This window comes from Petaurus breviceps, unplaced genomic scaffold (genome assembly GCF_028583685.1).
Source record: "Petaurus breviceps papuanus isolate PSGF00001 unplaced genomic scaffold, PetGlider_PUasm1.0 154, whole genome shotgun sequence".
In the NCBI taxonomy this organism is placed as follows: domain Eukaryota; kingdom Metazoa; phylum Chordata; class Mammalia; order Diprotodontia; family Petauridae; genus Petaurus; species Petaurus breviceps.
Window position 1 is genome coordinate 9,986,841 of NW_027185715.1, and position 27,243 is coordinate 10,014,083.

Consider the following 27,243-nt stretch of genomic DNA (forward strand, 5'->3'; position numbering starts at 1 on the left):
AGTTCCCAAGTCAAGGAGAAAATACTACAAGAAGTTAGGAAGAAACAATTTGAGTATTGTGGAAACACAATCAGGATAACACAAGACCTAGCAGCTTCTACATTAAGGGATCAGAGGGCTTGGAATATGATATTCCAGAGGTCAAAGGAGTTAGAACTAAAACCAAGAATCACTTACCCAGCAAAACTGAGTATAATGCTTCAGGGGAAAATATGGTCATTCAATGAAATAAAGGATTTTCAAGCATTCTTGATGAAAAAAACAGAGCTTAACAGAAAATTTGTCTTTAAAATACAAGAAGCAAGAGAAGTATGAGAAGGTAAATAGGAAAAAAATCATAAGGAATTTATTAAAGTTCAACTATTTACATTCCTACATGGTAAAACAATAATTGTAATTCATAAGACTTTTCTCAGTATGAGGATAGTTGAAGGGAATATATATATATGTGTGTGTGTATATGTATATATATATATATATGTATACATACATATATGTATAGGAGAGTGTATGTGTATATAAATATGTATGTGAGTGTGGGCATGTTATGTTTATGTATACATAGAGGGTACAGGATGAGTGGAATAGGAAGGGATGATATCTAAAAAATAAAATTAAGAGGTGAGAGAGGAATTTATTGAGAGAAGGAGAAAGGGAGAGAAAGATTAGGGTAAATATCTCATATAAAAGAGGCAAGAGAAAACTTACAATGGAGAGGAAGAGCAGGAAGGTGAAGGGGAATGGGACAACCTGATTCTCATTGAATTTGGCTTAAGGAGGGAATAACATACACATTCAATTGGGTATCTTACCCTCCAGGAAAATAGGGGGGAAGGGGATAAGAGGGGGGATGATAGAAGGGAGGGCAGATTAGAGGATACGGTGGTTAGAAGCAAACATTTTTGGAAGGGGATAGGGTCAAAGGAGAAAATAGAATAAGTGGGGGGCATGATAGGAGGGAGGGAAATATAGTTAGTTTTTCACAATATAACTACTATGGAAATGATTTGGGTAACTACACATGTGCAACCTATATTGAATTGCTTTATCTTCCCAGTGGGGGTGGGTGAGGAGGGAAGAAGGGAAAAAAATCTGGAATTCAAAGTTTTAAAAACAAATGTTTAAAAATTTGTTTTTTTTACATGCAACTGAGAAATAAGATATACAAGTCCTGGGGTATAGAAACCCATGTTCCCCTACTAGAAAGTTGGTGTGGGAATAGGGGAGAATATAAGAGATCACAGATTGGGGGAAGGGGTATTCAGTAGGCTTGCTATTTTGGGGTGGGGGTAGGGGAAAGACAGAAAAAAAAATTGTAACTCAATATCTTGTGGAAATGAATGTTGAAAATTAAAAATTAATTAATTTAAAGAAAAAAGAAAGATACCATAGCAATCTATGTTAGATTTTGTCTCCCTTCCCCACCTTGGTGCAACTCTCTGTGATGGCATTTTTTCAATCATTAAGAAAGTTCCTGGACTTTGGGACCAGTAAGTGGGAGTGCGTGGCTTTTACCCCCGGGGCGAGAAACCGCTGAGACTCCAGCACAGCCTGCCAGCTACATGTGGCGGCTACAGCTCCTGGCCTACAGAGTGTAGGGGGACCAAGCACCAGTCTGAGGGGTAATCGCTCTTGCTTTAACCTGCTTGAATCTGGATTGCAGTCTAGGGTGGAGGTCCTGGGGTGTGTGTCCAGCTTGCCAGAGCGTGTGGAGACCTCAGAGAGGGCACCCATCTAATACCTCCGGCAGCTGAGAAAACCCCAGCGTTTGGGACGAAAACTCCCCTGTCTGGTGGCAGAGTCCTACTGTGGCAAAAAGCCCAAAAGTCAAATCATTGAGTGGCAAAATGAGCAGGCAAAGGAAACAAAGCAGACAGAAGATTCCAACATTACACTCCTATTTTGGGGATAAGAAGGAGCAAGGCATGGAACAGGAGGAAATCAGTGAAGTCAGAACTCCTGCACCAAAAGCTTCAAAGGAAAATACAAGCTGGTTACAGGCCATAGAGGACCTTAAGAAGCAGATAAGAGAAGTGGAGGAAAAATTGGGAAGAGAAATGAGAACAATGCAAGAAAATTATGAAATGAGAGTCAACAGCCTGACTGAAGAAAATAATACCTTAAAAAACAGACTGACTCAAATGGCAAAGGAGGCTCAAAAAGGCAATGAGGAGAAGAATGCCTTAAAAAGTCGAATTTGCCAGATGGAAAAAGAATCTCAAAAGCTCACTGAGGAGAATCATTGCTTCAGAATTAGACTAGAGCAAATGGAAGCTAATGACTTTATGAGAAATCAAGATGCTGTTAAACAGATCCAAACAAATGAAAGAATAGAAGGCAATGTGAAATATCTCATGGGAAAAACCACTGACCTGGAAAATAGATCCAGGAGAGATAATTTAAAAATTATTGGACTTGGGCGGCCAGGTAGCACAGCAAGTAAGAGCACCGGCTCCAGTGTTGAGAAGACCTGGAGATCGAATCCCGGGCTCAGACACTTAGCACCCACCCAGAAACACCTGGCCGTGTAACCTTGAGCAAGTTACTTAACCCCAATTGCTTAGGGGCGGCCAGGTGGCTCAGTGAGTAAGAGTACGGGCTCCAGTGTTGGGACGACCTGGAGATCGAATCCCGGGCTCAGACACTCAGCACCACACTCAGAAATAACTGGCCGTGTAACCTTGAGCAAGTTACTTAACCCTCATTGCTTAAAAAAAATAAAAATAAAAAAAATAAAAATTATTGGACTGCCTGAGAGCCATGACCAAAGTAAGAGCCTGGAAAGCATCCTCCAGGAAGTTCTCAAAGAAAACTGCCCTGATGTTTTAGAACCAGAGGACAAAATAGAGGTTGAAAGAATCCACCGATCACCTCCTGAAAAAGATCCCAAAAAGAAAACTCCTAGGAATATTATAGCCAGGTTCCAGAATTCCCAGATTAAGTAGAGAATATTACAAGCAGCCAGGAAGAAACAATTTGAATATTGTGGAAACACAATCAGGATAACCCAGGATCTGGCAGCTTCTACACTGAGGGATCGAAGGGCCTGGAACGTGATATTCCGGAGGTCAAGGGAGCTGGGATTAAAACCAAGAGTCACCTACCCGGCAAAACTGAGTATCATGTTTCAGGGGAAAATATGGTCATTCAGTGGAATACAGGACTTTCAAGCATTCTTGCTGAAAAAACCAGAGTTGAATAGAAAATTTAACATTCAGATACAAGAAGCAAGAGAAGCATGAGAAGGTAAACAGGGAAAAGAAATCATAAGGAACTTATCAAAGTTGAACTATTTTTTTTTGAAAGCAATTGGGGTTGAGTGGCTTGCTCGGGGTTACACGGCCAGTTGTTGTTTCTGGATGTGGTGCTGGGTGTCTGGGCCCGGATTTGATCCGGGTCGTCCCGGCACTGGGGCCAGTGCTCTTGCTTGCTGAGCCACCTGGCCAAAGTTGAACTATTAACATTCCTACATGGAAAAACAATAATTGTAACTTATGAAACTTTTCTCAGTAGTTGAAGGGATTAGAAATATATATATATATATATGTATATATATATATATGTCTTTATATGAGGGTATGCGGGCATATGAATACATATGTGAATGTGTGTATATACGTTTACAGGTATACATAGATAGAGGGCACGGGACCAATTTAACAGGAAGGGATGATACTTAAAAGGTGAAATTAAGAGGTGAGAGGAATATAATGAGAGGAGATGGGGAGAGACAGAGTGGGGCAACTATCTCATACAGAAGAGGCAAGGGAAAATGGTTACAATGGAGGGGAAGAATAGGAAGGCAAAAGGGAATGGGTCAACCTTATTCCTATTGAATCTGGCTTGAGGAGGGAGGGAAATACACACTAAATAGGGGATCTCACCCTCCAGGAGAATAGGGGGGGAAGGGGATGTGAGGGGGAATGATGGAAGGGAGGGCAGGCTGGGGGGGAGGGAAGTTGGAAGCACCCACTTTTGAAAAGGGACAGGATCAAAGTAGAGAATAGAACAAGTGGGAGGTGGGATAGGAGGGAGGGAAATATAGTCAGTCTTTTACAATACATCTACTATGTTATTGTTTTGCATTAGCCACACATGTACAACCTATACTGAACTGCTTGTCTCCCCAGTGGGGGTGGGTGGCAGGGGGGGAAGGGAATGAATCTGGAATTGTAAGTTTTAAAATCAAATATTCAAATATATGCATATATATATATATAAAGAAAGTTCCTGGAGCATGAACTTTTATAAAGGCCTGATCTCTAGGCATCTTTGAGCTCGATCCTACATAAATGTTGTTCTCATAGGGATACCTAGGCCACATCATGGCATACAGTTCTTGCCTTTTATGCAAAAGGGGCAAATTTTAAACTGAGTGTTTGAGCTGTCTGTTAAAAGAAGATTTATGATGGGAATTCTTAAGGGACCAGCAGTTACTCATCTGGTATTTGAAAAGTATGGGAAGAATCTGTGGCTTCTTCAGTCCAAACTTGGGCCTAACAATGCTCTGTGATGCTTTCTCAGGTCTGTCAGGTCAGCGCCCAGCAACCCGTACAAGCAGAGCTCATGCTCAGGTATCAACAGCTGCAGTCACGACTGGCCACGCTCAAAATTGAGAATGAGGAGGTAAGACTTCTTCCTGTGGCACATTATAGTTTGGAACTCCCATGACAGTTATGGTGTTGGTCACTTTGTACCACGTAACAGCACGAGAATATTTACATGCTAAATACACTGTCTCCATAATAAAACACATACATCTTAGTATTTACCTCTAAAAATAGCTCATATTGTTAAATGTAATGAGTAAATCTACCTGTCTTATGTGCCTTCTGTCAATAAAAATATTGGTTAAAGGTCTTAAAATCAACATCTGAGTTGAAATACTGCCACAGGTCTTAACAAATATGTGATCCTGGGAAAGTCACTTAACCTTTTTCAGCCTCCATAATGAAAATGAATGGAAAATGGGCATGGGAATGTAAAATAGCAATGATAATAGCACCTGCCTTCCAGGGTGATTGGGTGAAACAAATGAGATTTTGTGTGTTTGTGTGTGTGTGTGTATGTGTGCTTATGTACAAAGCAGTTTACAAACTTTAAAGTACTATATAAAAGTTAGCTATTATTATCATCATAAAAATATTGTCAGAGACTCTCTACACTTAAATGTAAATGTATCACTTGCTTCAGTACATCAGGGGCATGCTATTTTATCAGTGTTGTTCCTCCCTCCATCCATCCCCATCACAGCCTTTCTACATCTTGGTAGATGGTGTTCATGGGATGTTAATGGCCAGGAAAAGTCATCACTTGGTGATCAACCTCGTGACGCTTGAGCCTTGCTAAACCTAGCTAAGCTGGTCTTCAGATGACTGGTCCATTATCCATCACTGGGTCTGAATCTTAAGTCTTATGCTTCAATTATGTTAAATGCTGGAAAGTTCAACATAGAGATGGCCCTGAATTCTCAAAGCTACAGATACCAGTGCAGTCCAAGCTCAAGAAGGCTCTCCCAGGCTGGAAAGGTTCAGAGTACTGGTTTAGTGACATCCTATGGCTACTAACCAAGCACTAAGAGATGCATCTTCAGAAGTTGACTGATGGGGCTCAGTAGCCAGAAGATTTATCACCTCAGAAACAGATTTTTTTTTTATAAAGGGCCATAGAATATGCCAGCCTCTTTCTGTATCTTCAGTGATGGTGATCAAGTAGCAGAAAACAGGGCAGAAACCATTTGTAAGCAACCCAGAAACATTGGTTTAACTGCTGGTATGTACCCTGAATGTGCAGGGCAGACACAGTGGACAGAGTGATAGAACTAGAGTCAGGAAGGCTCATCTTTATGAGTTCAGATCTGGCCTCAGTCACCTAGTATCTTTGCAACCCTGGGCAAGTCACTTCACCCTGTATGCCTAAGTTTCCTCATCTGAAAATGAGCTGAAGAAGGAAATGGCAAACCATTCGAGTATCTTTGCCAAGAAAACCCCAAATGGGGTCATGGAAAGTCAGACACAAATAAACAGAAACTATTACTACTTTTATATGCACAACCTTTGCCCAAAACCTAATCAGCACTATGGGAAGAACTGAATTATGTACATAGGTAAACATTCAACTTTACATTGTAGCAAAACTCACAAGTTTTCCTCAGAGAAGTACGTGGACCAAGCCCATCCTCAGACACACACAAGCTTGGGAAAGACCCTAATGTAAAAAGGCCAAGGTCATCCACTGCATCCTGGACTATCTCCAGTTGTCCTGACTTTTATCTTGACACTGGACTCTGATGACTCTGGGGGAAAGAGGGAGGCAGGCACCTTTGTCCAGCTCTGCCTCACTTAAATTCAGTTCACTCAAAAGTCAAGACATGACCCTTGTGATGTCATTGGTCCCCTTCAAGGACTACGAATGAACAATATTCTAAATAATCAAGAAATGAAAGAGAATCAAAGGCTGTTAGAATATTCACTTTCTCAAGAAAGGTACTAAATGTGACAAGTACCTAATATCGGGGAAAAGCTGAATATCAACATGGAGAAGTCACTGACTATGTAAGATCGATCATATCTTTGGCACAAAAGTGAAAAGCAGTTCTAAATTAGGGAGGGAAAGGGTTTATAAAGGTGAAACTGTGTGCAGTTACTACCACTTTTTATTGATTGATTGATTACCTCTTTTTTTGGAGGGCAATTGGGGTTAAGTGACTTGCCCAAGGTCACATGGTTAGTAAGTGTTAAGTGTCCGAGGCCAAATTTGAACTCAGGTCCTTCTGACTCCAGGGCCAGTGCTCTACTCGCTGCACCACCTAGCCACCCCAACTACAACTATTTAAATAAAATGTCAACTCCAAAGTATAGGGAAGGGACAAAAGTAAAGATATTGACTCAGGCTACCACCATTTCTCAGAGGAATGTAACTGGTACAAAACAATTGTCTCTACTGCTCATCATGTTTTATAAATTAACTTGTCTTTTCAGTTGGTGCAGTCTGTAACTTCTGCCATGTCTTTGCTTGAACAGGAAAGCCAAATGTTTGCCAGCTGAGGCAGTTTCTGGGTTCTTTTAACCTCATCACTGTGATGTGATTTTTTTTTTTAAGTGGGCTGGTCTTAGAGTAGGAGTGTAAGTTACAAGATGGAAACCTCAAGTGTTCCAAAAATCTTACTGAAGTTTTAAGCTACTAAATCTTAATTCTCCAGTAAGACTTTTCACTGGATCACCCTTTATTACACAGGTATTTGTTTAATAAATTAGTAAAAAGAGGAAGGTCTCTGATGCATCCTTTATGAAGAACATATGGGAAAACTTGAAGAAGAATCAAAGGGATGAGACTCCCAACCTGGGACAATCTGAACTGAGTACCCTCCTTGACGGAATCATAAATTCTGAACTACTGATGTATAAAAGTTGAAAGTGGGGTGGCTAGGTGGCGCAGTGAATAGAGCACCAGCCCTGGAGTCAGGACGACCTGAGTTCAAATCCGGCCTCAGACACCTAACACTAGCCATGTGACCTTGGGCAAGTCACTTAACCCCAATTGCCCTACCTTCCCCCTCCAAAAAGCAAGAAAAAAAAAGAATTAAAAGTTGAAAGTGGTCCCCATTTAGACCCAACAGTGCTTATTATTATGAAACTCACTGTATGTGTCAGATCACACAGATAATATTCCTCATAAAGGTTCAGGACCTTTGAGCTCACATTTTGTCTCTGTTTTTCCAGAACAGTACATGACAGGAGTGTAGGCCCATGCTTTGAGAACGAATGTGTGTTCCACAAAGCATGGATTACAGACACACAGGTATCTGAGAGATAATGACAACACGCAGTGTTTTGTGCTTGTCCCCATGCCTGGGATGTTTACCCAAAAAGTAGTGCTTTAACAAATGCTTGTTAATTTACTGATACGATGACCATATCACATAATCACATGATGTGATCATCATGTCAGTAATTAACAAACCTTTGTTAAAGCACCTACTATGTACCGAACACTGTGTGTGCTAGGTACTATAAAGGTAAAACAGTCCTTGCCCATAGGGAACTCACATTTCATTGGGGGAAACAACATGTACATGTCCTGGCAGATGTGAAATAAAGACAAGGTAGTTTTTAGAGGCTAGGGTACTAGAGGTAGAAGGGGAGGGACGGAGGAAGAGAAGGGAGTAAGCTATTACATGCCAGGCTCTGTGGTTTTGCAGGTTTTTGTTTTTTACAAATATTCTCTCATTTGATCCTCACGACAACCCTTCAAGGGTAGGTGCTGTTATTATCCAGGTTTTATAGTTGAGGGAACTTTCATTTAGTTATAGTTGTTTCGTTTTATTTTTATTTAGACTTTGAGGCACATAGAGATTAAGTGACTTACCTAGGGTCACACAGCTAGTAAGTGTCTGAGGCTGGATTTGAACTAGGGTCTTCCTGACTCCAGAAAGTGACACATGAGCCGAGTCTTGAAAGGAATTAGAGATACTGAGAAGTGGATATACATCCCAGGCATGGGGACCAGCACAAAGGTGGGAAATGGAGTAATGAACAGGGAGAAGGTCATTTTGACTGGACAATATATACCATGTGTAAAGAGAGGAGTGATGTCTAATAAGGCTAAAATAGTAAGATGGGTTCAGGCCACAAAGGAATTTAAATTCCATGAAGAGATTATCTATTTCTCTTACAAGTAATAAGGAGCACCCAGAGGTTTTTTTTTTTTTAAGCAATCGGGGTTAAGTAACTTGCTCAAGGTTACACGGCCAGTTATTATTTCTGGGTGTGGTGCTGAGTATCTGAGCCCGGATTTGATCCAGGTCATCCCGACACTGGAGCCGGTGCTCTTACTCGCTGAGCCACCTGGCCGCCCCTAAGCAATTGGGGTTAAGTAACTTGCTCAAGGTTACACGGCCAGGTGTTTCTGGGTGGGTGCTAAGTGTCTGAGCCCGGGATTCGATCTCCAGGTCTTCTCAACACTGGAGCCAGTGCTCTTACTCGCTGTGCTACCTGGCCGCCCCCACCTAGAGGATTTTTCAGTAAGAGATGTGCACATTGGGAAGTCACTGGTAGCTGTGGGAAGGATAGATTGGAGTGGGTCAAGATCTAAGGCAGGGACCCCAACCAAGAGACTATTGTGATAGATCAGTCCCAAGATTAGAAGGGCCTCGACTCGGGTGCTGTCCATGTGGATAGAAAGACAAGGGATGTGAGAAAAGTAGCAGCCATAGAGAGTATATAAGTATGTGGAGTGAGTGAATGTGGAACTGAAGACTACAGTGAGATTGTGAACCTGGTAATTAGAAGGATATTGATTCTAGGGATCAGGTTTGAGGGGGAACTCAGTGAGTTCCATTTCCTGAATCTGAGATGCCTATAGAACTTCCAGATTAAAATATCTGATAGGAGAGCAGTTAGGAGGCACAGTAAATAGAGCATTGGCCCTGGAGTCAGGACCTGAGTTCAAATCTGACCTCAGACACTTACTAGCTGTGTGACCTTGAGCAAGTCACTTAACCCTGATTGCCTCACCTTCCCCCTCAAATATAAAATGTCTAATAGGCAATTGGTGATATGTAACTAGAGCTCAGGAGTGAGTCGGAAAGGATATGTAGAGCTGAAAATTGTCCTCAGAGAGATGATAATTTAGCCCCTGAGAGCCTGGATGGTTCTGCAAAATGAGAGAAGAGGGCCCAGGACCACAGATTCAGGCACCTCAGAGGCCACTTAGACTAACCTGTAACTACTTGTGTCTGAAATGAATCTAATTAAATCCAGTAAATGCCAAAATAGGAATTCTGACCAGCGAATACTTCCCAGGACCGATTCTTATACCTTATGTCATTTTAGTCCCATTTAAATCTTTTCTAATTGTACATATATGTATATCTTCTTTGGTATGTATGTGTGTGCATGTTTCTTCACCAATTTATTTGGATTTCAAACCAATATAATTTCCTGACTCCCATTCTAACTACACAAATCAGGCCACCCTTATTGAAATTGGTGGAGTTATGTTGAACCCAACATAATTATGCTTTCTGAAACACATATACTCTAGCAACTGAATCTTTCTTGAAACTGAAACCATTGGCTTTCCTTCTGGGCATAGCACCACATACTTGGGGCCTTGGCAAGTCTCCCAGTACATTTTACGAGGTCCCATTAAGCCTAGATTTTGTGTGTCCAGGAACTTTCAAGCATAAAAAACCCCACACATACACTTATTACTGCTGCTATTATGGAACATTTACTGAGTTCCCCAGGCAGTGATGCAGATAAGCGCGTAGTAGTTACAAACTGAACAAGACAGGCGATACCTTGAATGTTAGAAACAAACCTGGGGAGGAATTAAATATATTTCTTCTGATGTTTCTGCAAAACATGTCCAGAGTTACATGTTTTGCTGTCAGTCATTTTCCTACAGAATCCCTCCTCTCCACAAAGGGCAATGGGAAAGTGGGGGATGGAGGTTCTAATAGCCTTCATCCAGGAAGTAAGTACATAGGTGGTACGTTGATGTCTTCCTGAGAACAAGGGTGGGTACCTGCATTAGAAAGGTCTACCAGCAGGTACCCCTGTCTCTATCCCTGGAAAAGGCAGCATGATATCATTTTATGTTGGCCCAGCCTCCATTCTCCCTAAATACCAATTGATCTTAATCTAAGAAGCAATTTTAGCTTCCCACTGCAATAGCAGAGGCAAAATCTTTTCTTGTATTTTCAGCTGTAGCTATTTATAGACTGCCTTCACCGCTCTATTCCCAAGTACACCTCATTCCACTGAAGGTATTCTAGTCCAGCTGACTAGAATAAATTAGAACACTCCATTCTGGGAAGAGAGAAGCTGAAGGGTGAATCGATCATCTAGATTTATAAAATAATTTATGTTATAGATAGGGTGAACATTTCTTTTTCATCAGATCCTAGGAGATGTGAATTACAGGGACCTTGAAAGGAGGTTGAGGACAAACAAAAGGAAATAATAATGATTTTAGCAAATCTATGGAACTTATTGACCCAAAGAAGTGGTATAGGCTGAAAATAAAAGTTAAGGAAATGTTTGGATAAAGTAATGAATAATGAATTTATCGTGGTTATGGTGCTTATTGCTAGTTTAGAACTTTAGATTTGCAGATTCAACCTTTAAAACAACTGTTTCTACCATATGATCTGAACTAGAAAACATATGCTTTTCCCTGAGATGCAAACTTACTGATTGATAAACTAGAATTTTTCATGTTTTTTTAGTTGTCAAAAATAGGGAATATGGAGTTTCATTGTGATTTCATTGGTATGAGAAATTCCCAGGTGAGGAAATTCCCTCTACTATATACAGATCAGCACCTTCTCTGCAATTTAGATCTTAATTTGGAGTGTGTAAACTTGTATGTGAGATTTTATTGAGGAAGAGAGAGAGGCATGTGTTATAAATAACTATTTCAATATAATTATTTTCCCTTGTAAGCCTTTATATTTTATTTTATGCATTTAAAAACTACTTTGAGGAGGGATCCATAGGCTTCAATAGACTGACAAAGGGGGCAATGACTAAAAGAAAACTAAGCCCTAACTTCAGAGAGTTGACTAGGGCACTGATAAGTTCAGTAATTTGCCTACGGTTCCATAATGTGGGTCAGTATGTGTCAGAGGTAGTACTTAGAGCCTGGAAGACCTAAGTTCAAGGCCAGTTCTGTGACCACTCTACCATGCTTCTTCTTTATTAAAGTAACTGAATTCATACACTAGCAAACACTTTTCATTTTTCTTAATTTCTTATGACCTAACATTTTTATTAGTTTAAAAAATGTGTTATTTTCTCTTGAATGAACCAAAAATTATCTGCCAATTTCTTGACATAGCAGATACTTCCCAATTAATAGTCAAATAAATCCCTTTACAAAATGTCTTCCTAAAAAAACAAAGTTGGTTTTTTTTTAAACCAGTGTTTAACAGAAAGTAGGGATGGGCCATATAATTTTTTTAATGTTTTAAATTTTAATTCCTCAATTATTTCAAATATTATTTTATTTTCCCCATTATATAAGTCTAGAGTAAAATTTTTTGTCTTTCCAACTAATAATTATGTCCACTTATCCTAAACTTCATTTCATATGAAGTCCCTGGTGAGAAAGTTCTTAAACATTTTTTACTTGAGACAAGTGGCTTGTTGGGAGTTATTCCTTGGAGGAAATCTCTATTCCCAGTAATTTATCCTTCATTTGGGCTCTTGTTCAGTGTCAGAGTACCTCTAACCACTTTCCTCTCAGTGCTGGCTATCATGGAGAGTCCTTCCTACAATTAACCTCCTCCAAAGCTTATTGCCCAAGTGATTTCATAGGGATTTCCATTCCTTCCTCTGAGCTCTTCTTTCTTCCCTTTTTCTACATGGTATAGAAGAGGAAGCTGGAGACAAATACTTACATTATCTGAGAATGTGACTTACCACATGAGTAGGTTCTCTTTACCCACCAGTTCTGTCCCAAATTAATTTTCATATTATATATATGTGTGTGTGTGTGTTTATGTGTATATACATATATTTATGTGTGTGTGTAAGACACACATACACACACACACACACACACACTTAATTTCAGCATAACTTCACCAGAAACAGGTCCTTCCAGGCTAACTTCATTTCCTTTTGTTTTAGGATTTCTAAACTGATAGATAAAAGGAATGCTATATGAGTAATTTACCTCAATTTCACCATAGCTTATAATAATGTATGATACACTATTCTTGTGGAGAACATAGAAAGATATAGATTAGATGATAATACAGTTAGATGGATACAGAATTTCATTGCATGACTGGACGCAAAGAATCCCCATTAATGGTTCACAATTAATGTGACAAAGCCCCAAACATTTTATCACTTCATCAGATTTACAGATTGCAAAAAATTTAGGAGAATTACCTAATGCACTTGTTGAGAGTTAAGATCCCAAAAGATCTTGGCAGCCTAGAGTGGTGGGCTAAATCAAATATGATGAAATTCAATTAGAATATATGTGTGTATGTATATGTGTATGTGTGTATGCATATATAGAATATACATACAATTAAGAGAGAGAGCTCACCTCTCATTTGGATAGAAAAACATCAGCTTTACATATCTGAAAAAGAGCTAGGGGTCTCAGTGAACAGCAAGCCCAACAGGAGGCAGCAGTGTGATGTGGCTAATGCCATCTTGGGTTAAGACAGGCACAGCTTCTGGAAATAAATTATGATTAGTCCCATTAACCGTACTCTGCTCTCATCTGACCTCATCCAGAATATTATATTCAGTTCCAGGTCCCAAAGTTTTAGAAACAATTTGATCATTTAGAGACTGGTCAGATGGCTACAAGCAAGTTGGTAAAGGAAGCAACACGAGTCCATCTCACATGAGAATCAGTTAAAGGGCTTACTGATGTTAAGCCTAGAGAAGAAAAGACTCAGAGGAGAAATGATAGTTGTCTTCAAGTAATTGATGGTTTTCATGGAAGAGATATTAGACTTGTTTTCTTTGGTCCCAGGGAAGAGACCCAAGAGTCAGTAATGGTTGTAAAGAGGAAACTATATCAGGGAAAGCTTCCTAATTAAGAGTGATCCAAAATAAGCTGTCTTAAGAGGTGGTGGGTTCACTCTCCTTAGAGGTCTTCAAGCACAGATTGGAAGCCAACCTTTTGGGCTTCCTTTGGGGTATGGATTGAACTAGATGGCGGCTGAGGTCCTTCGCAATTCTCAACTTCTATGAAAAGTATGTAAACCCCAGGAAATGGGAGTTCTCGTAAAGGTTATAGCCATTCAGAAAATCATAGCCCATGAAGGTGTTGTCTCTAAGTATTTCTTGGGGCACATACCACATGGAAGAAGGAGGGTTTCAGCCTCCCTTAGAGACATTTGCTCTTGGGACAGTGAAGAAATGGTTAGAGTAGATGAACCCTCAGCTTTGCAGTTTCCTCCAGTGATTTTCCTGCTTTCTGAAGAAAGAAAAAAGACCCAGCAGCTTTCCAAAATGATTCTTCCCCAAGAGAACAATTTATACAATAAATAGCATTAAAGCTCAGATCAGTACAATAACCAACCATGATCACAGAGGAATGCTGCTCACTTCCTGACAGAGAAATGATGGACTCAAGATGCAGAAGTAGACATCTATTTTTGAACATGGCCAATGTGGGGATTTGTTTTGCTTGACTATGCAGATTTTTTACAAGAGTTTAACTTTTTCCCCGCTTTGGGGGTGAGAGAAGGTGGAAGGGAGGGAAAATAAGTGCTTGGTCATTGAAAAAAAAACACGTATGTATGGGTGTGTATATACACACACACAGACACACATACATATGTACAGAGAGAGCAAGGTTATTCTTCTTACCATTTGGCCTAGTACGTGCATTTGGCCTTGAGTGTATCCTAGTCTTTAACCTTACTGGGAGGTCTCCAAGTGTTCCTTCTTGAGACTTTTGTGGCTCCAGTCGCAAAATAAAGCCTTCTCATTTCCCTTGCTAATAAGGAGTTGCCAGGAGTGCTATATGAGCTGCTTCATCCTTTCTTTTCTTCTGTGACTTGTAAATATGGCTTTTATATGTAAGCCTGGTGTGCTTGGAGACTATCCCATGGGTTAATACTTCACAGCCCAAGGCACGCCATTTCACATTTCTATTCCATCTTGTATTCAACTGGATGATTCGGGATTGAACAGCCAAATAAGTTGCCCTGTAGAGAATTATCACAGTCAGTTAGGTTCATGGGGAAGAGGTGTAAACTAAGGAATCTCTAACATCATATAAATAATTGCACATGTTTATATGTGTGTGCATGTATATGTGAATACTCCACAGAACATCTTTTCAAAATAATAGTAAAAGTACTTTTAAAGATGTAGATGCTTCCAGCATTATTCTCTTTTTACGGAAGAGGAAACTGAGGTTCAGAGAGGTTCTATAACTTGACGGCGGTTACATGGCTGGTTAGTAGCAAAGTTGGGGTTTGAACTCAAGATTTCCTGAATCTACTGTTCTATCATCCCAGTCACACTGCCTCTCAAAATTAATACCTTAAGGGCAGCTAGGTGGCTCAGTGAATAGAGCACCAGCCCTGGAGTCAGAAGGACCTGAGTTCAAATTCAGCCTCAGACACTTAACATAAAAACAAGCCATGTGACCTTGGGCAAGTCACTTAACCCCAATTGCCCTCCAAAAAACAAAAAAAAAAATCTAAAAAGCAAAGAATTTTATAACAAGATAGTAGCTTAAAATCATTTGTTCCAGGGACTAGCAACCTTTCAAAGAAAAGCTTCACATTTTAATGCTAAATATTATATTATTATGTCATTGTTATGCGTGTATGTATACATGCACGGATAGTTTATCTTTAAGGATCTGTGCTTGTGGGGGAGGTAAACACACATTCTCCACCAATGTGAATCATAATCTCTCTGTGACTAAATAAACGATCTGTGAGAATTACTATAACCAAAAAATATATCACTTTGTTGCCAACTAGTTGATGAGCTTCTAACCTCAGCTAGGCTGTCGTTCAATAGCAATTGTCTATCATATGTAAGATATATGTAGGGGTGGCTGGGTGGTGCAGTTAATAGAGCAGCTGCCCTGGAGTAAGGAGGACCTGAGTTCCAGTGTGACCTCAGATACTTAACACTTACTAGCCATGTGACCTTGGGCAAGTCACTTAACCCCAATTGCCCTGCCTTCCCCCTCAAAAAAAAAAGGATAGATATAGATAGATATATCTATATGTAATCAGATATAGTAAATCTATTTCCTATATTAATAATTATTTCATTATATTTATATATTATAAATATATTATTGATTACTGTAGATATTTGAATTATATAAGTATATGTGTGTATGTGCATGAAGGAAGGAAGAAAAAGAAAGAGAGAGAGGGAGAATGAAAATGTGTCCATTACTGGGCCCATCCTTGACCAGCTTAGTAGGACTTGACAGAGCTTATACTCTGATAGCATAGCATTCAAGAACTTTACAGAATATCTTTTCAAAATAATAGCACAAGATGTCAACTCCATGGTAAAATGGGCCATTAAAGTAGGAATTTAGGTATTATAGTTAAGTGTGCATTCATAAATACATACATGTTGAATATGTGTGTTCCAATTACTGTCAGGAAAATTTTATATCAAACTTCTCTTTACTGGTTTATATATTTTTAATGACTATGTTTCTTGTATGCAGGTTAATATAATTATTAATAATTATACTAATATTAATTCTATATAATTGATATTATTATTAATCATATATAATAAAAGAACTGTTGTTAATATGCATGTATGACTAAAGGAGATGGCCTTGAAGTCCCCATGACCATCTTTCATTCGTATATTAATACAGAGTTGCCCAAGGTCACACAGCCTATTAGTAGCTGAAGCAGGATTAGAACTCAGGTCCTTCTGACTCCAGGTCCAGCACTCTATCTACTGCACCACCTCCCTGCCTCAAATGCAATGGGTTACTAACATGTGATAGTTGAAGACTTTTTCCTTCTGAAATGCATAGAGATGAGAAATTAAGCAACTGTCACCAAAGCCCATGGCTATTTAGAAGTACAACCACAACTAATATCTAAGTTTCCTAACTCTTAAGCCCCTGGGTTTCTGTTCAGCTGCTGATTTCTTGACTGTCTCAAATACTATGCTATATAGTCCAATTACTTCTCTTTTTCTTAATTTTTCATGTCATTTCCCAATCTCTTCACCCCACTACATAGTATCTGAAGTCACTTTTGTCATGGTGGGTGTTTTCCTTCCTGTGAGATAAAGAAAATGTATTTGTGTCCCCAGGTCAAGAAAACAACCGAAGCCACCTTACAGACAATACAAGACATGGTCACCATCGAGGATTATGATGTCTCAGAATGCTTCCAGCACAGCCGGTCCACGGAGTCTGTAAAGTCCACTGTCTCAGAAACGTACTTGAGTAAACCCAGCATTGCTAAAAGGAGAGCCAACCAGCAGGAAACCGAGCAGTTCTATTTCATGGTACGTCATATATTTCCCAAGCCATAATGTCCACTCGAGTTAGCACAGTGACGTTTATTTCAAAATGCTGACTTTCTGTGATAATTTTTTTTTTAAATCAATCTTCCCTTGTGCAGAAATTCAGAGAATACCTGGAAGGCAGTAATCTCATTACAAAGCTTCAAGCCAAACATGATTTGCTGCAAAGGACACTGGGAGAAGGTAAGCAATGGAAAAATAATCAGGAAGGGAGTGATTCATCAGAGATGAAAAAGTGGTCTGGAATTGGAATCAGCTTTAGTACTCATTAGCCATGTGAGGGGACAAGTCACCAGATTCGTCTGAACATTATTAACCTCCTCTGTAAAATGGAAACAATGATTCCTAATACTTACTACTTTATAAGGTTATTATGAGACAAGTGTAAACCTTCAAATGCTGTGTAAATGAATGTTGATAGTAATCAGTCTAAACATAGGTGCATGTATTTATACAGTGATTACATATATACATTCATAAATGTCCATATATATAATGTATCACTTGCATATGCATAAGTATCTATTAGACTATAAATTCCCCAAGGACAAAGGCTAATATTTTTCATCTCTGTATCACTACTCCTATGTACAATATCCAGCACATAATAAAGTGTCTAACAAATGTTGAATTGAATGAACTACATATCGAAACATAGAAGGGGGAAGATGAAGGTCTTATATTAATAGATTAATTATGTGAAGATCATATAGTAATAGAAAAGGAATTAGAGAGGGTGGGAAGGATTGTATAGATGGTGTCTAGTAGAGGGACTTTGGTGATAAGAGTTGATGTGGTCCCAAAATGGATTTGTGCTAATAAACCATACCAAACTTCCTCTGTCTAAAATCTCTGCACACTTGCTGCTTGCTACCCTACATCTCTACCCAGTAACGTGTACTTGATGTTCTAATAAGTTAGAGGATTTGGGGTTTCATTTCCCACCTTAGAATCCAGGTTGTGTTGGCTTTTATTAAGAACTTTCTTTACATTGTAGTTAATCTCCTGATTAGGAATAAAATCATTCCAAGGGAAAGGGGACTCTGTATAATTCAGTTAGTGCTTCTGAGTTTATTTATAAAATTAAAAATGAAAATAGAAATCCCCAGTTTAGCTGCCCTATAACCCATTTGCCTTAGCTCTCTTTTATTCATATTGTATAGGGCCTTCTGAGATTTAGTTGAAAGTGAAAGGAAGGTATGAGTCATATCTTCTCCTTTCCCAGGAAGTAAACAAATTTCCTACCTTATTTCTCAGTATCAGCCAGTGGTCTCTTTTCTCTAAGCACACAGCCATCACCTTTCACCTGGACTACTGCAGTGGTCTTCTAAATGGTGTCTTAGCCTTAGGTCTCTCCCTTCTTCAGTCCATCATCCTGCACTCAAGTGTCAAAGTGAATTTTTTAAACAGCAATTCGTACCATGTCATTCTGCTACTCAGTAAGCTCCAATAGACCCCTACTGCCTCTAGGACCAAATGGAAACTTTCCTTCACAACATGGCCTCCGTGTTCCTTTCCAACCTAATTCTACATTACAACACTTCCCTCGCTGTTCCTCCATCTTTCATCTCCATGCCTTTGAACTGGTTTTCTCCTGTGTCTAGAGGATGCTCCTCCATCCCCTTTGCCTCTTAGAATTCTTTATTTCCTTCTGAACTGAGCCCCAAATGCCCTCTTCTATTTCTAACCTCCAACTAAAATTTAGTGTTCCCTTCAGTTATTTTTAAAAACTATTCTGAAGAGTTCACAGTTGTCTCTAGGCTGCCAGAGAAGTCAGTGATATGAAAAAAGTTAAGAATCCCTCTTGTACTTTAAGACATTCTTTATCCATCCCCATCTCTCCCCAGGTGCTGGTACTATCCCAGCAAAAAGTTTACCTGATGTTTATGTTGTATATGCTTCTGTAACAATAATAGTTAGCATTTATATAGCACTTTATATAAGCACATTTATATAGCACTTGCAAAGTACTTTACAAATATTATCTCATTTGATCTTCACTCAACCCTGGAAGATAGGTGCTATTATCCATCTCCATTTTACAGATGAGAAAACAGGCAAATAAATCACGTAACTTGCCCAGAGTCACATAACTAGTAAGTGTCTCAAGCTGGATTTGAACTCAAGTCTAGCCACCTACCTACCTACATACATGTTATCTCTCCCAAACATATGTAAGCTCCTTTGAGGTCAAGAACAATTTCTGTTTCTGTCTTTGTGGTCTTTTGTTGTTATTGAGTCATTTCAGTCATGTCCAAACTCTTTGTAAAGCCAAGCACAAGCAGCTTTCCAGAGGACTGCTGGTGTGAACAGCTTTTAAGGTTCTGATTACATGGTAGAGTGAAGTCTCTATTTTATTTATTTAATAACAACCAGAGGAAAACATTCACAGAAAATCAAAATACAGCATTCACCATGTCACAACTCAACAAGTTATCACGAAAATGGCCACATAGTGGTCACCAAAGTGGTCACATAGTTTCAAAGAAAGTAACTCAATCATTCAGTCATCCTTAAGGAGGCTTGCCTCCTTGAGGCACACAAAGTACGAAAGTCAAAGTCCTCCATCCATGGGGTGCAATTAAGTTACAATTTCATCAGTCACTACTCAGTACCCTCTTAAGGGGGTAGTGGAAAGTACAAAAGCCATCCACCTCTAGGTTACAAGTAAGTTACAATTTTGTCAGTCATTACTCAGTACCCTGTTTCATCAGTCACTACTCAGACAATTTCATCTTGACTCAAGGCAGGCTTTCAGCTTCCATGGTTCCTCTTCCATGGTCCCAGATCCTACCTGAATCTACCAAAATGTCACCTGGGTTCAAAGGCAGGCAGCTCCCAGTTCCTTGTCCAGCTTTCCATCCTCTTCCACGTTGAAGCTCACAGTGTGCAGTCCACCTCAAGTCCTTCAAAATTTCTGTTCCTGGGAAGAGAAAACTTAAGAGAGCCACAGCAATATCTACACACATCAAGCTTAGCAGAATTACAACAATGTTCATACACATGGTCGGCACTATCACCTCAATTCACTTGCCTGTGAAATCAACATAGAACCAAAACAGAACACAGTCATGCTTCCTCTGGCAGCTCCACCTGGCCCTCAGGAGTCTTCGGCAGCTCCGGTCCTTGGAAGCTCTCAACAGGGGTTTGGCTGTCTCTCAGAAGAAGCTCTGTTCCCAAAATCAAAATCACTGTATCCAGTTTCTATGCGACTTGCTCCAAAAAATTCTGTCTCAGTTCTCAATTCTCATTTCTTCTCAATTCTCAGTTTAGTCTTCAGTCCAACAATAACAGCCCAGCCTCCATGTGCTTCCTGAGAGAAATTCTCTCTCTCTCTCTCTCTCTGTCTCTCTGTCTCTCTCTCTTTCTCTCCCCTCCACCCGTGCAGTAGCTGCTCTGTCTCCACAATGCTTACCCCAAGAAATTCTGAGTCTCACAGCTAGGGCTTTTCCTTATATATATTACTAGCTCCTCCCTGTTCAGCCCCTTCCTATTATGTCAGCAACAAGGGTTCATACCTTCTGTTTCTGTAACAGAGGCTTAATTTAATTAGCCTGATGCTAAGTGCCTGTTAGCTTGTCAATACAAAGGGATCTTCAGATTTCATTACTATTACATTCTTCCGTGACCCCTTTTGGGGTTTTCTTGGCAAGTTTACCATTTCCTTCTCTAGCTCATTTTACAGATGAGGAAACTGAGGCAAACAGGGTTAAGTGACTTACCCAGGGTCACACAGCAAGTATCTGAGGCCAGTTTGAACTCAGGAAGGTGAGTCTTCCTGACTCCAGGCCCAGTTCTCTATCCACTGTGACACCTAACTGCCCTTGTAGCCTCAGAGTAGGCTCTTAATAAATGCTTGCTGAATGACCAATTCTGCGTCCAAACTATAAGGTAAAAATTTTTACATAAGGGGGAAGAAAAACTCTCAAAATGACAAGTTTTTGGAAAACTTGGCTGTACATGTCTTTGCCCAGTTTTCTTAGTTTTTCAGGAGTGAGTCTGTCTCTCTCTCTCCCCCCCTCTTCTTCCCTCATTCTTTTTTAAATCTCTTCCAGAATGCCTGATAGAGCACCATACCCCTAAAGTCATTTCTGAGCACAAAGGCACCATTTATCCTCAGTGAACATTAAGGCTTAGAGGCATTTTCTGCATTCTATCTGGAAGGTGTGATGTCACTTTGCAAATGGTACTCTTATGAGAGTTAGCTCTGTGAATTCATTCTTGGCACCAGAGACTGCATGAGTTAAGATACTTGAGGTCACATTCAGAGAGTTTTTATGGAAGTGATTCACTGTCTAGAATGGAGTCTACATCTTCCCAACAGAAAACCCAGACTCTTAATATTATTTTAATATGCCTTGATTAAATACTGTTATATTCTGGTCAGTTGTTAATCTGTATCCCAGATCACATCCTCAGCAGCCAAACCACACCACAGCATGCAGACACATTGTACATGGTGAAGTCTAAGCTTGTCATTTCTTTATCTAGAATCAGGGAATTCACCCAGGGCTCTTGTGGCCAAGGGTGCTGACTCCTCATGGGACCATTTCTCTTCTGCTTGAGGGACCTGGATTCCCTCCACACAATAGGAGGTCTGTTCTTTGTTTCAGATATTGGTATGACACCAAATATAGGCCAACCCTTCAGCCTGGGGAAAGAAAACCAACTGGTTTAACCTGAATGTCACTTCAGTCACACACAGCTGACTCTATATAAATGTTGGTGCCTGATATAATTTTCCCTTTCCTTGGCAGGGGAGAAAGACATTAGGCCCCATATGGTAGATATGGTTAGTTTGTTTGAGATTTGCATTTCAGATTGTTTGGTTTAGACCTTGTTTACCCCTAAGGTCTTCAAAGGCCATGGCAAGGCCTTTTAATTCATTCACTCATTCATTAACTTAGCAAGTATTTATTGAGTAATTTTATACTAATAGCATGAGGAATACAAATAATGTAGATATCACATGGCCCATATCTTTAAGGCATTCAAGATCTAATTAGGGACACAGATTATATGTGTTTGAAACATTTAACTAACAGTTCAAGACATTGGATGACAAAATGCCCAGATGACTGTTAAAAAGATTATGTGCCCTGGGAGATCAGAGGTGAGAGGGTCAATCAGAATCAAATAAATCTGAAGGATGGGTGGGATTTTGTTAGGTACGAAAGATACAAGGGCAGGCATTTCAGGTAGAGCCCATAACTTCAACTGTGCAGAGCCTGGGGTAGTTGCAGGCAAAGAGGAAACCTGTCTGGGTGGAGCTATTAAGTTCAGAAAGAATTTTTTATAAATTGCTTACTATGTGCAAGGCCCTAAGTTTCATACTCAGTATACAAGACAGAAGTGAAATGGTCTTTAAGAAACTTATTGTCAAGAAGGAATAATAGAGGGAAAGGGAACTGAGGAGCAGTGGAGATAGACCAGAATTTTTGAGGAGAAAGAGAAAAACAGCTGAGAGTAGCAGGGAAACCTTCAAGGAAGACATAGCGCTTAAGCTGAGTTCTAAAAGTAGATAGGTGGCTGTCTCCAGTGTCCTGATCTATCTCCTGTCCCTAGACCCAGGTGACTCCAGAGGAGAAAGTGAGGCTGGTGACTTCGTACAGCCCTCCCTCACTTAAACCCAATTTACTTGCAAGTCATTACATCATCTTTCTGATGTCATGGTCCCTCTTGGACCCCATCAAAGAGGACCCTCTTCCAGAATGAAGAACAAAGACAAAGATAGGGAAATGGGATCTAGGCACTTGATATAAAGTCTGTATGAATGCTTTGAGGTGGAAGATGGTTTGTTGAGACTAGAGCTATGCCTTAGGAAGATGATTTTGGTAGCTCTGTAGAGGATGGGTTGGAGAAGGAAGAACAATTAGGAGGCTGTTGAAATATAGACCCAGTGAGAGTTGAGAAGCACCTGAACCTGGGTGGTAGTTGTGTGAGTAGAGATAAAGAGATGGTCCAGTCATATCTGATTCTTCATGACCCCTTTGGGTTTTTCCTAGCAAAGATATTGGAGTGGTCTGCCATTTTCTTCTCCAACTCATCTTACAGATGAGGAAACTGAGATAAAAAAAGGTTAGGTGGCTTGCCCAGAGTCACAAAGCTAGTAAGTGTCTGGGGCCAGATTTGAATTCAGGAAGATGAGTCCTCCTGACTCCAGGCCCAGCACTCTATCAACTATACCACCTGGCTGCCCATTACAGGTTCTTAGCCCTTAATAATAAAGACTCTCTTTAATAGTAATTAGAGGCAACCACTATTGGAGGGGTAAAAAATCACTGACTTTGGGACCAGAAGACCTGGACTTTAATCTCTATTTTGTCTTTTTTTATCTGTGTCCTTGGGCGAGTAACTTCTTTAGGCCTCAATAAGTCCCAGCTTAAAACCCTCTCATTCCAGGGATGACTTTCAGTGAGTCAGCTCTTCCCTAAGAGGTAACTGGCTCTTCTGGAACATTCTTCATCAAATGGAGAGCTACCACATACCTGATGGGCTGGTTAGTAGACAAGAGTCGATGCTTGGCTAGAAAGTCGTCTAGTGGCCTGGCAGAGTTCACTCACCACCTATAGTAAGTCAGTTAAAAACTTCATCAAGTAGGGGTGGCTAGGTGGTGCAGTGAATAGAGCACCAGTCCTGGAGTCAGGAGGACCTAAGTTCAAATCCAACCTCAGACACTTAACACAAAACTAGCCGTGTGACCTTGCGCAAGTCACTTAACCCCAATTGCCCTACCTTCCCCCCTCAAAAAAAAAAGGTAAAAAAAAAAACAACTTCATCAAGTTAGAATCCTTGAATTGCTCAATTTAATTTGCTCAAGGAACTTCATGGAGTAGGTAGGGGTTGGGGTGGGTGGGTGGGATACAATGGATAGAACATGTACACAAATAGGTAAATACAAAAGGTATACAACACAAATACGGAATATTGGGAGTGGGAAGAGAGCCCTGACAACTTGGAGAATCAGGAAAGGTCTCGTGTAGTGGAATAGAGCTAGAGATTACTAAGAGGTAACGGAAAGAAGGGAGAGCATTCCAGGAATTGTGCTGCAAAATAATCTTCTTGGGACAGGTCTATTTTCAAGCTATTATGGAGGAATATATGGATGCAGCATCAGGTCTGGAGTCAGGAAGACTCTTATTTCTGAGTTCAAATCTGGCTTCACACACTTACTAGTTGTGTGATCCTGGACAAGTCATTTAACCCTGTTTGCCTCAGTTTCCTCATCTGTAAAATGAGCTGAAGGAGGAAATGGCTAAACCACTCCAGTATCTTTGCCAAGAAAACCCCAAATGGCGTCATGTGGAGTCAGACAGGACTGAGACGACAACAACAAAACAGGAGAATGTTAGATTGCCTTAGAGCATGTTAGGCTGCCAGATGCACCCTTCACACTCTCCTGGCCAGCCCTGAAATATCTTAATAATAAAAATAACTTAAAATTAGCTTAGATTGGAGGACTACGCAAACACCAAATCATGCCTGAGAACGAAACTGAAGAGATGCAAAATTGTATAAAAAGGGTCCATCGTTTTAAGTGACAGGGAACCCAGAAGGAAGGCTTTGAGCTCATTCGTGCGTTAATAGAAGCATCATAACTGAACGCTGTCACGCCTTAATGTCAACGATCATAATGTCATTTGTGATTATAAAACCTAACCACCTCCCAAGTCTCTAATTGCGCATTGCAATAAAAAAACCCAACTTAATCTTAATCTGGTCAATATTGTTGTTCAATTATTGTTTCCAACTCTTTATGACCCCATGAACCATACTGTCCATGGGGTTTTCTTGGCAAAGATACTTGACTGGTTTACCATTTTCTTCTCCAGTGGATTTAAGACAAACAAGTTAAGTAACTTGCCCAGGGTCACGCAGCCAGTAAGTGTCAAATGTGAATTCAGTGTTCTTATCCACTGAACCAATTAGTTGCCATCCAGTCAGGTCAGTACTTCCAAATCAGTCAATGTGCTGTGCCCCCAGCCCATAATACAAACTATTCAAAATAAATAATTAGCATTTTGGATCCTGATTGCATTTTGATAGTATTGGTAGTATTTGCTAGTATTTTATCATTCTGTTATCCTTAGCCCCTAACAACTAGGGATCAAGCAGGGTTTAATGCATAAAAGTAGAAACATCAGACCTCCCTCTCCATTTCCCAAGAATGCCAGATAGTAGCTTGTTTCTCTTCCTCTATGTGGTCCCAGGCAAGATTTTATCAAGAATTGAGTTCACAAGAGACCCCCCCCCCCAACTGATTTTGAACCTTCAAATTCATTTCTGTTCAATTCAGTATTTATTAAGGATTTGCTCTATACTACTATATACTATAATACATATTCTATAGTGTGTGTGTATGTGTATGTGTGTGTGTTTATGCTGTATACATACTAAAGGCTGGGGATACAAGGGAAACTGTCCCTGTCCTCAAGTTTACATTCAAATCTCATAGTGGGGAATTTTTTCTTTAACACTCAACAAGTTTGAGCAGAGGAAAGTATGGGATATAAATGAATGAAAGTCAATCCTATGAGAAGGCCTCAATTTATGGCTGATGTAACTCAGTAAAAACATAAGCTGGTCTAACTTTTTAGAGACATAATGCATGATGCCAAATTGACCTACAGATTTTTTTTTTAATATTACAAAGGGGATATTGGAAATATGTGTTTTGAAGCTTATGTTGACCTCATGTTTCCCAGTAGAATACTAATATTTACTTAGTGTGGAGTAATTACAAACTTGGTGTATACAAAAAAGAAAAAGTATTATAATGGTAAATGATGAAGAAATAGAAAATAGGCTTCATGATCTGTTTCCATCAACTTAACCTGTTTTTTTGTGTGTGTTCCCTTAGGTCACAGAGCTGAATATATGACCACAAGGTAGGTAGATGTTTGAGTCTTGCTCATAACATATCTTTGTTATTCCTACCCCTCAAGGGACAACGAAAATGTTAAATCATCAGAAATGAAAAGGTTTTACCAGTGTATGTGAAACCCATTAATCCGTGTTTCTGGTAAAACTGGATTTGCTTTTATGTAATTCTCCGGACTTCCCAGTGGGACAGTAAAGTGTTCTTGGGAGGTGATTTGGTAACAGGAACCCAAAGGTCTTGGATTGTCTGAATCAGAGCACTTAGAGGCTCCAGAAAGATTCCTGACAAAAGGGGATTACAGAATTAGATCATTCAGTTAACAACCATTTTTATGGGAAAATCTATTCTGCTAGGAAGCATACTGTAAAAAAGCAAATGTAGTTACTTCCTCCCACTCTCTTCCTTTATTGAGAAGAGAGGTAATTAGAGAATCATGGGGGCCTTCTAGTCCAACTCATACCTGAATAAGAATTCCTTCTGTATCATTGAAGATAAGTGATCTTGCTGCCACTTGTGAGAAAAGGTCTAGGGAAGGGAAGAACCACCCTTTTTCACTTAAATTGTTAGGAATTTTCCTGGTGTCTAGTTTATAGAGGCTTCTTTTTCAGGTTTGACCCAATCCTCCAGGTTATGACCCAACGGATCATATAACAAAAGACTACTCCCTCATACCTACTATGAATGCTTGGAAGCAGCTATCCAGTCCCCTCCATCACCCCACCACCCCAGTCCCCAAGTCTTTTACAAGTTGAACATCTCTAGTTCTTTCAGTTGATCCTCATGTGAAATAATATTGATTCTTTATTGCCTTGGCCACTCTCCTCTAGCTACTTTCAGTTTATTAGTCTTTCTCCTAAAATGTGGCACCAGAAATAAATAGAATCTAATCGGAACAGAATATAGAAGAACTACTCCCATCCCTAGTTCTAGACACCAAGCAACCCAAAATAACATTTGCTTTTATTTGTTTTTTGGGGCATCACCCTTTTACACTTAGACTTATGCCAATGTGAAGCCCACTAAAAATCCCCGAGTCTTTTGTGCAAACTGCCATCAAGCCTTGCTTTGTCCCACCTTGTCCTTGTGGAATGACCCAAATGGGGTAACCCCTTCAAAAAACATTTTCTTCAACTTTAACCCTTTCAGATAGTTGTAGTTTTTCTGTTTATCTAAAGACTTTGGAGTCACAACTGTGGGTGATCCGATGAAATTATTATTTAAGCAGATTTTAATTCAGATTGGGAAAAGTTAGGAAGGTTTGGTTTTCTTTTTAAAGACTGATATAGCAGCATTGGGAGCGATTCTAATCAACATTAGAAAGATTTTACAGTGGGATGCCAAGTTTTC

The 27,243-nt window shown here is 39.8% G+C and overlaps 1 protein-coding gene across 2 annotated transcripts in view; it reads left to right on the forward strand.

The window, feature by feature from the left end:
* SRGAP1 (SLIT-ROBO Rho GTPase activating protein 1) overlaps positions 1–27,243 on the forward strand; it is a 354,115-nt gene that overhangs the window by 268,733 nt on the left and 58,139 nt on the right. For both annotated transcript variants that reach the window (XM_069080728.1, XM_069080734.1), the window contains exons 8-11: positions 4,525–4,626; positions 16,800–16,997; positions 17,114–17,198; positions 25,876–25,903. In XM_069080728.1, coding sequence (XP_068936829.1) covers positions 4,525–4,626; positions 16,800–16,997; positions 17,114–17,198; positions 25,876–25,903 — 413 coding nt within the window. The remainder of the gene's footprint in view (positions 1–4,524; positions 4,627–16,799; positions 16,998–17,113; positions 17,199–25,875; positions 25,904–27,243) is intronic.